Source organism: Triplophysa dalaica, chromosome 8, assembly GCF_015846415.1.
Source record: "Triplophysa dalaica isolate WHDGS20190420 chromosome 8, ASM1584641v1, whole genome shotgun sequence".
In the NCBI taxonomy this organism is placed as follows: domain Eukaryota; kingdom Metazoa; phylum Chordata; class Actinopteri; order Cypriniformes; family Nemacheilidae; genus Triplophysa; species Triplophysa dalaica.
In genome coordinates, this window is record NC_079549.1 from 8,271,338 (window position 1) to 8,287,756 (window position 16,419).

Here is a 16,419-nt window from a genome sequence, read left to right on the forward strand (position 1 = left end):
TAAAAGTTTAATCCGTCATTTAAAAGACTTTTTCTTTCAGCATTTGCATTTCCATTTCCCCTCTGCATTTCCTTATCCGATTTGCTATTCGATTTGCCAAAACGCGCTTTGTTCTCGTGCACGTTACTGTGAGCAAGCTTTTCGGAAAGTCTGTTAAGAGTGCTGACGTGACTTGGGTGGCTGAACACGCAGATTGAACTGTACAAAGCAGGATCATTTAATTCCTCTACTGATTGCGTTTGGCATTATTGCGATTGCCATGGTAATTGTTTTATAGCCAACATGTAGGTGTGTGTGTGTGTATGTATATGTATATATATATATATATATATATATATATATATATATATATATATATATATATAAAGTGAATACACACACACATATATATATATTCACTTTTACCCAAATAATAGAACAGCAATCATGACAATTCTAAACGTTGTCCATTTAAGAAACATGAACATAAATGAGCTTTGTGTTATAATAAAAATATAACATAATATTGTACAGAGTAACCTTGTAGTCAGCAGGTCACCATATTTCACGATGCATGGTAACAGGCTAAAAAAATCTGTTACCTTCCCCTGTTTTACACAGAATAGCCTTATTGTTCTCCATATTCACTCTTTTGACATGTAATACCTTCTGTGTCTTATCCTGAAAAGGATTTAGCTGTGATAAGAACAGTGACTTTGGCACAGCAGGTCACCATATCTCACGATGCACAGTAAAGGCCTAAAAAAATCTGTTACCTTCCCCTGTTTTATAATATATGGGTTAACTTTCTGAAATGAGTGACAAAAAATATTGACCTTTTTCATGATATTTTATTTTTAGCTTTATTTTTATTAAATACTAAATAATTATTTTTTATTTTTTATATTCTTCCAAACTCCCCATATGCCAATCACATGGGGGCTCCGTTAGCTAGTTTGCACCAACTGGAAAGCAGATTAACGTGATCGGCAGCTGATATTATATCTGTGCAAAATGGATGGTAACCATGCATGCATGCATGCACTACCATGCATGCACTATCTTTTAAAAGGGGAATATCCCAAAGATGCTGATAAACAGCAGTATTACATTTTGAAAAGAAGAGCTAACAACTTTCGTATCATTGGTAGGTAATGTTAATAAGCACCTGAGAGAAAAGTACACTAGTGGGTATGGCTATAGGCTTTTCAAATATTCATTATCCCCACTATAAATATAGTCTTACTACAGTAACTGTTAACCATGGTATTTGTGTTTAATTTGTTATAAATCTCCAAAAGCATCGATCACTATTATTTGATATTTTTCACCATATTGTACATATGTATTATGCATGCATGGCAACAGTTCATGGAAGGACGTTGATAGCATTTATAACAGATTTATAATAACTTAAACACAAATTCAAAAATATTTTTTAACTAAATTATTACAGTATTGTATTTTTAGTAATGTAACATTTGAAGGTATAAAGTATTCATTTTGTGATGATTTAATCACATGTCTCAGCCAAAAACGGTGTGACTTAAGTGGCGCATAATTTTGGCTAATCATATTCATAGCTATCAATGCGGTCAGAGAGGTCCAGATAGTTTCTTAATGCTCATAAAAAATAGAAAAAATACATTAAACTGTTTTCAAATGTATATACAACATACTGTCATACACTAAATCGAAAACATTTTTAAAAATAAATTATTATCAATTGCAATGAAGTTAACGCAAACACAGAACGTTCCCCTAATATTGGTTCCCATTTGGTTATTTTTGGGGAACCAAAAAAGAACGTTCAAAAAACGTTCCATACAGAAATTGGATACAGGTAAAGCTAAAAAATAGAATATAATGAAAAAGGTCAATATTTTTTGTCACTCATTTCAGAAAGTTAACCCGTATATTATAAAACAGGGGAAGGTAACAGATTTTTTTAGGCCTTTACTGTGCATCATGAGATATGGTGACCTGCTCTACCACAGTCACTGTTCTCATCACAGCTAAATGTACTTCAGGATAAGACACAGAAGGCATTATATGTCAAAAGAGTGAAAACGGAGAACAATGAGGCTATTCTGTGTAAAACAGGGTAAGGTAACAGATTTTTTTAGCCTGTTACCGTGCATCGTGAAATATGGTGACCTGCTGACTACAAGGTTACTCTGTACATTATAAACATATCCATCCATCCATCCATTTTCTACCGCTTATCCGAACTACCTCGGGTCACGGGGAGCCTGCGCCTATCTCAGGAGTCATCGGGCATCAAGGCAGGATATACCCTGGATGGAGTGCCAACCCATCGCAGGGCACACACACTCACTCATTCACTCACGCACTCACACCCTACGGACAATTTTTCCAGAGATGCCAATCAACCTACCATGCATGTCTTTGGACCAGGGGAGGAAACCGGAGTACCCGGAGGAAACCCTCGAGGCACGGGGAGGACATGCACACTCCACACACACAAATCGGAAGCGGGAATCGGACCCCCAACCTGGAGGTGTGAGGCGAACGTGCTAACCACTAAGCCACCGTGCCCCACTATAAACATATCATTTTATAATATTATGTTATATTATTATTATAACACAAAGCTCATTTATGTTCATGTTTCTTAAATGGACAACGTTTAGAATTGTTGTGATTGCTGTTCTATTATTTGGGTAAAAGTGAATATGCACTCACACACACACATATATATATATATATATATATATATATATATATACACATACATACACACACACACACCTACATGTTGGCTATACAACAATTACCATGGCAATCACAATAATGCCAAACGCAATCAGTAGAGGAATTAAATGATCCTGCTTTGTACAGTCCAATCTGCGTGTTCAGCCACCCACGTCACGTCAGCACTCTTAACAGACTTTCCGAAAAGCCCGCTCACAGTAACGTGCACGAGAACAAAGCGCGTTATTGCACAAGATTAAAAAGCTGCGCACGAGCACAAAGCGCATCCTCGCCCGAATTTACGCTCTTTGCGTAGAGAATTGTTGACAGTGACAACAGCGCCTACTGCGGTCACAAAATATCACGGGTAACAGACAATTTGTAACCCCGGCACTGTATCTACTATATGCATATAATACACACCATGGTGTGTGTTTGCGGTTTCATAAAAAGTAGATTTTGGCGGATTAAAACACAGATGACATCAGTTACATGCTTTAATGGTAAAACTGTTACATTTCGCGTGAATCTATAAGCATTTTGGCCATAAGCACCGTAACTTATGTCACGTTGACTCCGCGTAAGCATCGCATCATAAATAGACTCTGCCCAAAATGACCGCAGCACTGCTGCTTCCACGTGCAGTATGAATGTTCTAACCCAGTGGTTCTCAACTCCAGTCCTCAGGCCCCCCCTGACAGAATACTTTGGATGTCTCCCTATTGAACACCTGAACAAGTTAATGAGATAATGAAGTGATGATTGATCAATAATGATGAACAGGTGATGTTAATCGCTGAAGAAAACATCATAAGTAAGTTCAAAAACCATAATAAAGTTTCCTTTAGTGGGGCTCTTACCCTTGATTTATTTTTTATATCAGCTGTTATAGTGTGTTTCTGAACAGCCATACAAAAGACAAAATTGTCGGAATGTAAGCTTCTTAAATTGTTATAAGACAGATACAAATAAGGGGGATTTAAGTCTGACAAATATCGTGACACACCAAAAATCAACCAACATTTTCACAGCTATAACCAATACCAGGACGAAATAATTTTGTCTTTTGTCAGGCTCTTATAAATATGCTTCAGAAGCAAACTATTTCAGCTAGCAAAAAATTTAACATAATAAATCAAGGGTAAGAGCCACAGTTAAAGAAAGCTCAACACTATTATGGTTTTTATTCTAGGGATTGTGTTTGTTAACATCACCTGTTCATCATTAATGAATCAATCATCACTTCATTATCTCATTAACTTCTTCAGGTGTTCAATACGGAGACATCCAAAGTATTCTGTCAGGGGGGGCCTGAGGACTGGAGTTAACCTGTTCTAACAAAAGGTTTCATTTTCTATGATTTGTGTTAGAGAATAAGCAGGCGGTGATAACGCGCTGGTTACACGTGTAGTGAACAACAGACTCTTCTCCATTGCTCATCTGACACAACTCTGAACATGACGTAAAATGAACTAGCCAATCAGAGAGCTTGTAAAATGTCTCTCTCCGTAGCTAATTTGCATTGTTTTACCACGTTTTAGCATGCAAGGCCCCAGAGTGTCACGGCAATGATAAATAGAGAGGCTAAAAGGAAAAGCTAAATGACTTGGCAAATCCAATAGCAAATCGGATAAGGAAATGCAGAGGGGAAATGGAAATGCAAATGCTGAAAGAAATAGTCTTTTAAAATGACGGATTAAAACTTTTATTTCTAGTTTAATTTGTAAATCCAATTATTTATTCCTCTTTTTAAATCGCATTTTGAAATAATTTTGAAATTCCACTATTTATAAAGGAATTCATTAATGCGCTTTAAAATTATGTATTTATTTCATGTTTTATGTTGATTTTTAAAAGTCCCTTTTTAAATTGAAGTATTTATTGATGGATTAATATTTCATTTATTAATAATTTTATAATCACGCTTTTTATTGCCCATTAAAACAATATATAATAAATTACTTTGTCAATTCGCCTATTTATATTTGAATTAAAAAATGAAATTAAAAATAAATGGATTAATGCCTATTTTTATTGAAGAATTAGTTATTAAACAATTAGATGCTTTATTACTTTACACATGACTCTCCTGGTCCTCCATACATAATAACATCAAGTGAATTTAAACACAATATATTGACCCATTTTCTGTTTACTACTATGCGTCATGCTCGTGCATGAGGATGTAAGATGAATGCAAACGCACCAGCGTTCGATTGAATCAAGACACAAATCAACGCATCGAGGGGCGTCGGGACAATCGCATTTAGATACAGACACATTAAATACTACAATGTTTCCTCTACATTCCTGATTACTTTGCAACAGAAAACACCACGAGAGCCCAAGCTCCCGTTTAATACAAGTAACACAAGTTAATACAAAAATAAAGTTTATTTTATCATTTACTTCTGCAGAACACAAAAGAGGATATTTTTGTTTTATTTTATTTATAAGTTGGCAAGCAAACAACATTTGACCCATTAATTACCATAGTTTGGACTCAAAAGACATTTCTCAAAATATCTTCATTTATATTACACAAAAGAAAGAAAGATTTAAATACAGCTTTCGAACGATATTGGGGTAAACTTATATATACATTTTTTTGTGCGAAATATCCTCTTTACATCTAACTTGAATTTGTGTTTTCAGAAAGGCTGGCTAGTGAAGCAGCAGGCACCTTAATAATGGGTCCTGATGGTGAAATCATACGCTTGTCTCACTGGGATCCTGCGGTTCACACTGAGGACAACCCACTGATGAATGATCTCACTCAAGGCCAGGGTAATCAAAATGTTTATTATACCGAACCAAATAAACAACACCAATGTCTCGGTCTTGGTTAGAGTTAAGGTCAAATATAGGAACTCTGGTATAATGTCTCTCTTTGTCTCCAGTTCTAAAAGTTGTGACTTCTGAGGAGGACGTGGCACAGCCTTGGATGATTCTTATACAGGACTGTACAGAGGATAAAGGTCAGTGATGTTTTTCATTCATAAGAGAAGAGATTTAATCAAATGTCTCTAACCAAAGCCAAATCTTGCAACCAAAAGCCAGGCTATTTCAATATAAAATTCAAACATTTCACAACTTCCTTCCATGACCAAAATTATCCAAACTAAGCTCTCCACATTAACTTCACAGTTCCACACTTTGTGAAAGACTCCTGTCCTTCCGTCAGGAGTTTTCGAGCCTTTTGGACAGGGTCTTGACAGGACCCTTTCTTGTGTGTGTGTGTTACGTCTTGTGTGGAGGCACGTGGCAGTTTGTTTGACATTGCGCCGTGTGTCCTCCTATCTCTTGCCTTGGCCCCAGCCTCCTTGTTTCATGTAAGCTTCAGCACAAGTTCTGCCGGGAAGACCCAATCTCACGTCACTTACAACGTATAGACCAATAACCAAAGCCTCATCACCTAGCACTCGGAGTATATAAGATCGCCACTTACCCTTTGTTTGCGTTCACAGTTGAAGCAGCCTATATTCACGCGCTCCGACAGTCGTGATCAAGGACATTACAGAGGATAATCATGATAACACAGCTAATTGCTTATCATGCTAGGATTACTCGACTGCGACCTTTTCAGCTCACATAGGACTTGCTTCTCCAGAACGTCTGGGTTGTTTAATACATCCATCACTCAACTCTCACATAGTGATGTCAGGCGTTTCGTTCAACAGCCGTGCTGGAAAGTCTCAAACGCTGCATCTAGCATTTAAACTCAGAGATGCGTTCATGTTAAAGGTTTGGAAGTACTTTAATATGAACAACTTCTTATGCAGCGCTTGTTGTTTTAAGTTACCATCAATTTCGACTTGTTATAAGCGTGGATAAGACCCGAACACAGATGGTCTTGATGGGGCTATAGCGCATGTTTGCATCAGGACAGCTGAGCAGCGCAGGGAATGTAGAAATGTTCCATAACTGTCCCTTGCGTGTTTTTACCTACTAAGATATCATGACAACTGATCCCAATTTACAAACTCCAAACCAGGCCTTGATCCCTTAGCGAAAAAGAATTTCAAGAGTGGATTACGAACCATCGAAAAAGCATCCATACAATAAAAGCTGCTGGTTACAATTGCATGCAAGCATTATGATGTTTTTAAACATTTTAGGCTCTAGGTTCAGAGTGTATAAATGCGGTAAGTACTTCATGACTTGACTCCAACTGCAGATTTAATGAGACTTCTCACCGTAATTCCCGATGGAATCATTTCATACATGTGTTCAAATGCACTTGAGTTTTGGTAGGTGTAAGATTATTACTTTTTGTCCCCCTATCTAAGTTTGATTATTCTAAGGTCGAAGAGTTGAGTCGATTGAGCCTTCAGAGTTTTCAGGATCCCGGAGACCAAGAAAGACACAGACACGAGATGTGCAGTTCAATCAGAGTCCAAAGTTTATTGTCTAAAGGGGTAATATTTATATTTATAAAACAGGAAGTCACATTCGGTCATGGAAAGTCACCAGACCTCGGGTTCATATTATTTTGTCAAGACAGCATATATTTTAGTTCCCTATTTTTCATCATCTAGATTAGAACATTCAGGGACATGGTGGCCGGAGTCATCTCATCCAGTCCGGTTCAGACATGTCTTTTGGGTATTGCTCATCATGAGACAGAACAGATGTGTTAAAACAAAGCATATAAACATGTCAGGTTATGTAAGGGACACAGCCGAAATCCACATTCTCACAGTAGGGTTTCATGATTATCAAGTATTTTCACGCATCTACTGGTGGTGGTGGTGTCTCATTTTCTCATTCATTATTCTACAATCTACGTTCCTCAACAATCGAATTCTACATAAGACCGGACTCCAAAAAGTCATTCTCGACGCCTAGCAAGCTCTATCAGTCTCGACCAAGGTAATTTCATTTCATGCATATATACAGTGAGTACGGAAAGTATTCAGACCCTCTTCAATTTTTTACTCTTTAGAAAAACACAGAATTGGGACCATGTGATATTTCAGTTTTTCTTTTTTAATAAATCTGCCAAATGACATTTTGGCAGATTTATTAAAAAAGAAAAACTGAAATATCACATGGTCCTAAATATTCAGACCCTTTGCTGTGACACTCATATATTTAACTCAGGTGCTGTCCATTTCTTCTGATCATCCATGAGATGGTTCTACAACTTTATTTGAGTCCAGCTGTGTTTGATTATACTGATTGGACTTGATTAGGAAAGCCACACACCTGTCTATATAAGACCTTACAGCTCACAGTTCATGTCAGAGCAAATGAGAATCATGAGGTCAAAGGAACTGCCTGAAGAATTGTGGCAAGGCACAGATCTGGCCAAGGTAACAAAAAAATTCTGCAGCACTTAAGGTTCCTAAGAGCACAGTGGCCTCAATAATCCTTAAATGGAAGATGTTTGGGATGACCAGAACCCTTCCGAGAGCTGGCTGTCCGGCCAAACAGAGCTATCGGGGGAGAAGAGCCTTGGTGAGAGAGGTAAAGAAGAACCCAAAGATCACTGTGGCTGAGCTCCAGAGATGCATTCAGGAGATGGTAGAAAGTTGTAGAAAGTCAACCATCACTGCAGCCCTTCACCAGTCGGGGCTTTATGGCAGAGTGACCCGACGGAAGCCTCTCCTCAGTGCTAGACACATGAAATCCTGCATGGAGTTTGCTAAAAAAACATATGAAGGACTCCAAGATGGTGACAAATAAGATTCTCTGGTCTTATGAGACCAAGATAGAACATTTGGGACTTAATTCTGAGCGGTATGTGTGGAGAAAACCAGGCACTGCTCATCGCCTGTCCAATACAGTCCCAACAGTGAAGCATGGTGGTGACCGCATCATGCTGTGGGGGTGTTTTTCAGCTGCAGGGACAGGACGACTGGTTGCAATCGCGGGAAAGATGAATGCGGCCAAGTACAGGGATATCCTGAACGAAAACCTTCTCCAGAGTGCTCAGGACCTCAGACTGGGGCGAAGGTTTACCTTCCAACAAGACAATGACCCTAAGCACACAGCTAAAATAACGAATGAGTGGCTACCAGGAATATTACACTGAATGCTCATTTGCACTAATGGACTACTCTTATAACTGCATTACCTCATCTACTGCACTGTAACTTTCATAACTGCATTACCTCATCTACTGCACTGTAACTTCAATAACTTCACCAACTTCTCTACTGCACTGTGACTCATCTATTGCATTACTGCATCTATTGCATAACTAACTGCATCTACTCATCTACTGCACTATAACTTCAATAACTGCATCTACTCATCTATTGCACTATAACTTCAATAACTGCACCTACTCATCTATTGCATTATAACTTCAATAACTGCATTAACTCATCTACTGCACTTTGACCTTAATAACCGCATTAACGCATCTACTGCACTGTAACTTCAATAACTGCACTAACTCATCTACTGCAGTGTAAATGTATAACTGCATCTACTCATGTATTGCACTATAACTTCAATGACTGCATTAACTCATGTACTGCACTGTAACTTTAATAGCTAATGTCTGTAACTAATGCACACTCAAGTCACTTGCACTATTGTATAGTCTATATTGTTATCTGTTCATAACCACCTGTACATTATTCATCACAGTATATATCCTTCTGTTTATATTGTTCATAGTACATACCGACTGTCATATTTTCATAGAACATGCCCATTGTATAGTATTTTCCTAATATTGTATTCTGTATTTATTCACACTGTATATCCTGCACTTGCTAATTGCACTTCTGGTTAGACCTAAACTACATTTCGTTACACTGTACTTGTATATGTGTAATGACAATAAAGTTGAATCTAATCTAATCTAATCTTCACCACAACTCCTTGGCTGTTCTTGAATGGCCCAGCCAGAGCCCTGACTTTAACCCAATTGAGCATCTCTGGAGAGACCTAAAATCCTACGTTTACCATCCAACCTGACTGAACTGGAGAGGATCTGCAAGGAGGAATGGCAGAGGATCCCCAAATCCAGGTATAAAAAACTTATTTCATCTTTCCCAAAAAGACTCATGGCTGTATTAAATCAAAAGGATGCTTCTCCAAAAAACTGAGCAAAGGGTCTGAATGCTTAGTGATATTTCAGTTTTTCTTTTTTAATAAATCTGCAAAAATGTCAACAATTCTTTGTTTTTCTGTCAGTATGGGGTGATGTGTGTACATCAATGAGGGAAAAAATGAACTTAAATGATTTAAGCAAATGGCTGCAATATAACAAAGAGTGAAAAATTGAAGGGGGTCTGAATACTTTCCGTACCCACTGTATACAGTTGAAAGAAAAAGTATGTGAACCCTTTGCGCTTACTTGGATTTCTTGAGAAATTGGTCATAAAATGTGTTTTGATCTTCATGTGAGTCACAACAATAGAGAAACACAGTCTGCTTAAACTAATACCGCACAAACATTATACGTTTTCATGTTTTTATTGAACACAACATGTAAACATTCATAGTGCAGGGTGGAAAAAGTATGTGAAACCCTAGGCTAATGACTTCTCCAAGAGCTAATTGGAGCCAGGAGTTAGCCAACCTGGGGTCCAATCAATGTGATGAGATTGGATGTGTTGATTAAAGCTGGCCTGTCCAATAAAAAACACACACCAGTTTTGAGTTTGCTGTTCTGAAGAAGCGTTGTCTGATGTGAACCATGCCTCGCACAAAAGAGCTCTCAGAAGACCTACGATCAAGAATTGTTGACTTACATAAAGCTGGAAAGGGCTAAAAAAGTATATCTAAAAGCCTTGATATCCATGTGTCCACGGTAAGACAGATTGTCTACAAATGGATAATGTTCTGCACTGTTGCTAAACTCCCTAGGCGTGGTCGTCCTGTAAAGATGACTGCAAGAGCACAGCGCAGAATGCTCAATGAGGTGAAGAAGAATCCTAGAGTGTCAGCTAAACACTTACAGAAAGACACTCTTAACTCCATGGGCGTTAGTCAACATGTGTCAGGACCCACTCACCTTCGTAATCATACTTTAGATTTAATACTTTCTTATGGTATAAATGTGGACGATGTTAAAATCGTTCAGCAGAGTGAAGACATTTCGGATCATTATCTGATATTATGTTTGCTTCAATGGCCTACGGCTGCAATCAAACTCCTTGTTACAAAAATGGTAGAACGATTACTTCAACTACCAAAGATGCGTTTCTCGATAATCTGCCTGAATTGTATAAAATATTTAGCATGAGTAAAAACGTTGACGATTTTGACACTACTATTGAAAATTTTAACACTACTTTCTCGGAAATATTAGACACAGTTGCTCCTCTGCGTTTAAAGAAAATTAAAAATAGCAGCCCAACACCGTGGTATAATGAACACACTCAGACTCTAAAAAAAGCGTCCCGGAAAATGGAGCGCAAATTTAAGAAAACTAATTTAGAGGTATTTCGTATAGCATGGAAGGATAGTACTCGAAATTACTGTAATGCAATAAAAACGTCTAGATCCGCCTACTTTTCAACACTAATAGAGGAAAACCATCACAACCCTAGGTTTTTATTTAACACCGTGGCTAGATTGACAAAAAATAAGTCGTCATCGACGTCAGATTCTGATTATCAGCATAACAGTGATGAATTTATGAACTACTTCACGAGTAAAATCCAAGATATAGGAGAAAAAAAATATAACAATGCAACCTGTAGTGAAATCCGCTGAACAAACTAACTACAGCACCCCAAGGAGAAATTGCAATTATTTTCTACAGTAGATCACGATGAACCGTCTAAAATCATAAGATCATCTAAATCAACAACATGCATGCTAGACCCTATACCTACAAAACTACTGAAAGAAATGCTTCCAGAAATTATAGATCATCTTCTTAGTATTATTAACTCATCTCTGACATTAGGACATGTGCCTAAAGCATTTAAGGTGGCTGCTATAAGGCCTCTTTTAAAAAAAAAAAAACTCGACCCTAAAGAACTAGGAAATTACAGGCCTATATCGAATTTACCTTTTATATCTAAAGTTCTGGAAAAAGTACTTTCAACTCAATTATGCTCCTTCCTCCAAAGGAATGACATTAATGATGAATTCCAATCTGGATTTCGAGCATGTCACAGTACAGAGACTGCTTTAATCAGAGTTACAAATTATCTGCTTTTAGCGTCTGACCGTGGCTGTATTTCGTTATTGGTGCTGCTAGACCTCAGTGCTGCATTTGACACCATTGACCATAGCATACTTGTACATAGACTCGAAAATTGCGTCGGCATTAACGGAATAGCATTGAAATGGTTTAAGTCTTATTTATCCGACCGTTTTCAATTTGTAGCAATAAACAATGAGGTGTCCCGCAAATCACAAGCCCAGTACGGTGTACCACAGGGCTCAGTCTTGGGGCCTCTGCTCTTCGCTTTATACATGCTACCTCTAGGAGATATAATAAAGCGACACGGAATTAGCTTTCACTGCTGATGATACTCAACTTTATATTTCCGCGAAGCCTAATGAAACTCAGCAGTTTCATCGAATAAAGGATTGCATAGCTGACTTAAAAATGTGGATGAGTAACATCATAGTAAACTACTAAACTCGGACAAAACAGAAGTGCTGCTTACTGGACCGAAAACTGCAATGTGTAACAACCAAGAATACTGCTTAACGATTGACGGATGCTCCATAAAATCCTCGTCATCAGCTAAGAATCTTGGTGTTGTATTCGATAGTACTCTGTCATTTGAAAGCCATGTCGCCAACACCTGTAAAATTGCATTTTTCCATTTTAAGAATATATCTAAATTACGTCATATGCTGTCACTGTCAGATGCAGAGAAATGAATTCATGCATTCATGACATCAAGACTAGATTACTGTAATGCACTTCTAGGTGGTTGCCCTGCGGGCCTATTACAAAAACTGCAACTGGTTCAAAACGCTGCAGCTCGAGTTCTTACACATACAAAAAAGTATGAGCATATAACCCCGGTTCTGTCAAGCTTGCACTGGTTACCAGTGCAATAAAGCATCGCATTAACTTTAAGACTTTATAACTTATAAAGCCCTACATGGTCTAGCGCCGCAATATTTGAATGAACTTCTATTGTATTACAGACCTCCACGTACATTACGCTCTCAGGCGTCCTGTCAGTTGGTAATACCTAGAATTTCAAAATAGAGTGCAGGTGGTAGATCCTTTTCTTATCTAGCGCCTAAACTTTGGAATATTCTTCCCTGCACGGTCCGGGAGGCAGACACATTCTGTCAGTTTAAATCTAGACTAAAGACTCATCTTTTTAATCTTGCATACACTATACCTCTATTATATTAATCCTCAGAGGATTTAGGCTGCATTATTTAGATCAACCGGAACCAGGAACACATCCAACAACAAATGATGTACTTGTTGCATCAAAGAGTGCAGAACAGTACTCTACTCTCAGCCAGTCTTGTCTCTTTGTTCCAAGGTTACCGCAGGATGCAGTTCATGCCCAGACCTGATGGCAGAGCTGAGAATGGGAAGCGGTGACCTGAAAAGAGCTAAGAGGATAGAGCTGGATAAAGGACGCGACAACTTTGTTTTTCCTACAACATTTAAAATGCTATTATGTGGAGTAAAATAAAGAAGGAGACAAGAGACGAAGATGCGTCGAGACAGCTTCACGCTCCACTTTAATAATTAACACTCTGAATAGCGAGTGAGCACAAAAACAACCACGCACATCAACAACTGGAACAACACGAACACCTAACTCCTCCCTCCCTTAAAGGTACAGTACCTTGGTGAATGTCTCTTCAGTAAACTTTTGGTTCACCACATAGGCCCCCCCAGAATTCACCCCTAATAAAACATAGAAGACATTAATGCAAAAACCAAACAGATTTAACAGCGAAAAGAAAGTCAACGCACAGGGGGGCGGATTAGGCGGCCATAACGACTTCGCGTAACAGGAGAAGGGCGAAAGGCCAGGGGCTGGACAGGAGCTGAGGCTGCCGCAGGGGGGCGCCCTCGCCGTGGAGGCTGGGCCAGCTGAAGCTGTTCACCAATATCCACATGAGCAGGCTTGAGACGGTCTATCGCCACCCTCTCAAGCCTACCGCCCATATCCACAATGAAGTTATTAGATCCCCCCTCCAATACGCGGAAGGGTCCATCATAGGGGGGCCGCAGCGGGGGACGATGGCCATCATGGCGGATGAAAACATACTTGGCCGACGGTAAATCCTTGGGCACGTAGGACTGGGGAAGGCCATGGTTAGATGTGGGAATAGGAACAAATGCCTCAGCAATGTCCCGAGACACAGCACGTTGAGAGGCCACCGACCACTGGTCCGCATTCACATGATCAAAACGTCTCTCTGGTACTTTGAAGGTTGCCAAAGGAGCTTTAGTATGGCGGGTCAGCTTTGCGCGCTGGCATGCCACACAGGCAGCAGCCCAGGCCCTGACGTCCCTCCGCAGGCCTGGCCAGACGAACTTGGCCCCCACCAGCTTGGTAGAGGCCTTCACCCCTGGGTGGGAAAGGCCGTGGATGGCATCAAAAATTCTACGCCTCCAGCCAGCAGGTACCATAGGGCGCGGTTGGCCAGTTGAGACATCGCAAAGGAGTGTAGTGTTGGCTGTGCCAAAAACCACGTCCTTTACGATCAGCGCTGCAGGGGCTGTCCTGTAGGCTTGCATCTCAGCATCTGCGGTCTGATCCACAGCCATAGTAGCATAGTCAAGGCCTAAGTGGACGGACCCAGCAACAGCCCGTCAAGAAGAGACGAAGATGCGTCGAGACAGCTTCACGCTCCACTTTAATAATAAACACTCTGAATAGCGAGTGAGCACAAAAACAACCACGCACATCAACAACCGGAACAACACGAACACCTAACTCCTCCCTCCCTTAAAGGTACAGTACCTTGGTGAATGTCTCTTCAGTAAACTTGTGGTTCACCACAATTAGATTGTTAATGATAATCTTAAATCCTTAATTTTTATATTTTATTAAGCCTTGTTGTGCAAGCACTGTTGAGCTTGTGCAGAGGCAGCAGCTTTTGCCAGAGGGGAACTGGAATCCCCTGGTTGGGCCTGGGTTCCCCTGAGGTTTTTTTTCTCGATGGGAGTTTTGGGTTCCTCACCACCGTTTGCATATTGTTTTGCACTATCTGCCTGGCCGGGGGGGCTGCTTTCGAATTCATACTTGTATTCAATTTGTCTCATGTACAGCTGCTTTGTAACAATGAAAATTGTAAAAAGCGCTATATAAATAAAGTTGAGTTGAGTTGAGTTGAGAAATCTCTGGCACATGCTAACATTTTTGTTGACAAATCTACAATAAGGAAAACATTAAACAAGAATGGACTTCATGGGAGGACACCACGGAGGAAGCCACTGCTGTCCAAAAAAAACATTGCAGCACGTTTGAAGTTTGCAAAAGAGCACCTGGATGTTTCACAGCACTACTGGCAAAACATTATGTGGACAGATGAAACCAAAATTGAGTTGTTTGGAAAGAACACACAACGATATGTGTGGAGAACAAAAGGCACAGCACACCAACTTCAAAACCTCATCCCAACTGTGAAATATGGTGGAGGGGGCATCATGGTTTGGGGCTGCTTTGCTGCCTCAGGCCCTGGATGGATTACTGTCATCGATGGAAAAATGAATTCCAAAGTTTATCAAAACATTTTGCAGGAAAACTTAAGACCATCTGTCCGCCAACTGAAGCTTAACAGAGGATGGAAGATGCAACAGGACAATGACCCAAAGCATAGAAGTAAATCAACAACAGAATGGCTTCAACAGAAGAAAATACGCCTTCTGGAGTGGCCCAGTCAGAGTCCTGACCTCAACCCGATTGAGATGCTGTGGTATGACCTCAAGAGAGCGATTCACACCAGACATCCCAAGAATATTGCTGAACTGAAACACTTTTGTAAAGAGTAATGGTCCAAAATTTCTCCTGACCGTTGTGCAGGTCTGATCTTCAACTATAGGAAACGTTTGGTTGAGGTTATTGCTGCCAAAGGAGGGTCGACCAGTTATTAAACCCAAAGGTTCACATACTTTTTCCACCCTGCACTATGAAATGTTCAATTTTTTCATGTTCAATAAAAACATGAAAACGTATAATGTTTGTGCGGTATTAGTTTAAGCAGACTGTGTTTCTCTATTGTTGTGACTTAGATGAAGATCACAACACATTTTATGACCAATTTATGAAGAAATCCAAGTAAGCCCAAAGGGTTCACATACTTTTTCTTTCAACTGTATATGTACTTATACTGGTGGTAGCATATTGCTTCTTATCCATTACCATTCAATCATGTTCTCAAATAGATGTTCTCAATGTTGTGGCCTATCGAGGCCCGTGTAAATGTTCTGGCCTATCAAGGCCTTCGTGTCAATGTCGTGGCCTATCGTGGCCTCCGTATTCATGTCGCTGCCTATCGAGGCCTCAGTCTCAAGGTTGTGGTCTGTCGAGGCCTCCTTCTCAATGTTGTGGCCTATCGAGGCTTTCATCACCACATCGTGGACTATCAAGGCTTTGTTAATGTTATGGTCTATCGAGGCCCCCGTCTCCATGTTGTAGCCTATCGAGGCTATTCTCAATGTTGTGGCCTATCGAGGCCTCTGTCTCAATGTTATGACCTATCGATGCCTCTGTCTCAATGTTATGGCCTATCGATGCCTCTGTCTCAATGTTATGACCTATCGAGGCCTCTGTCTCAATGTTATGGCCTATCGAGGCCTCTGTCTACTTGTTA

General features: G+C 39.7%; 1 protein-coding gene across 5 annotated transcripts in view; it reads left to right on the forward strand.

The window, feature by feature from the left end:
- LOC130427264 (uncharacterized) overlaps nt 1-16,419 on the forward strand; it is a 117,259-nt gene that overhangs the window by 24,105 nt on the left and 76,735 nt on the right. For all 5 annotated transcript variants that reach the window (XR_008907294.1, XM_056754574.1, XM_056754576.1 and 2 more), the window contains exons 13-14: nt 5,350-5,481; nt 5,595-5,672. Coding sequence is in view for 4 of the 5 variants with exons in the window: in XM_056754574.1 (XP_056610552.1) it covers nt 5,350-5,481; nt 5,595-5,672 (210 nt within the window). In the remaining variant the exon portion in view is untranslated. The remainder of the gene's footprint in view (nt 1-5,349; nt 5,482-5,594; nt 5,673-16,419) is intronic.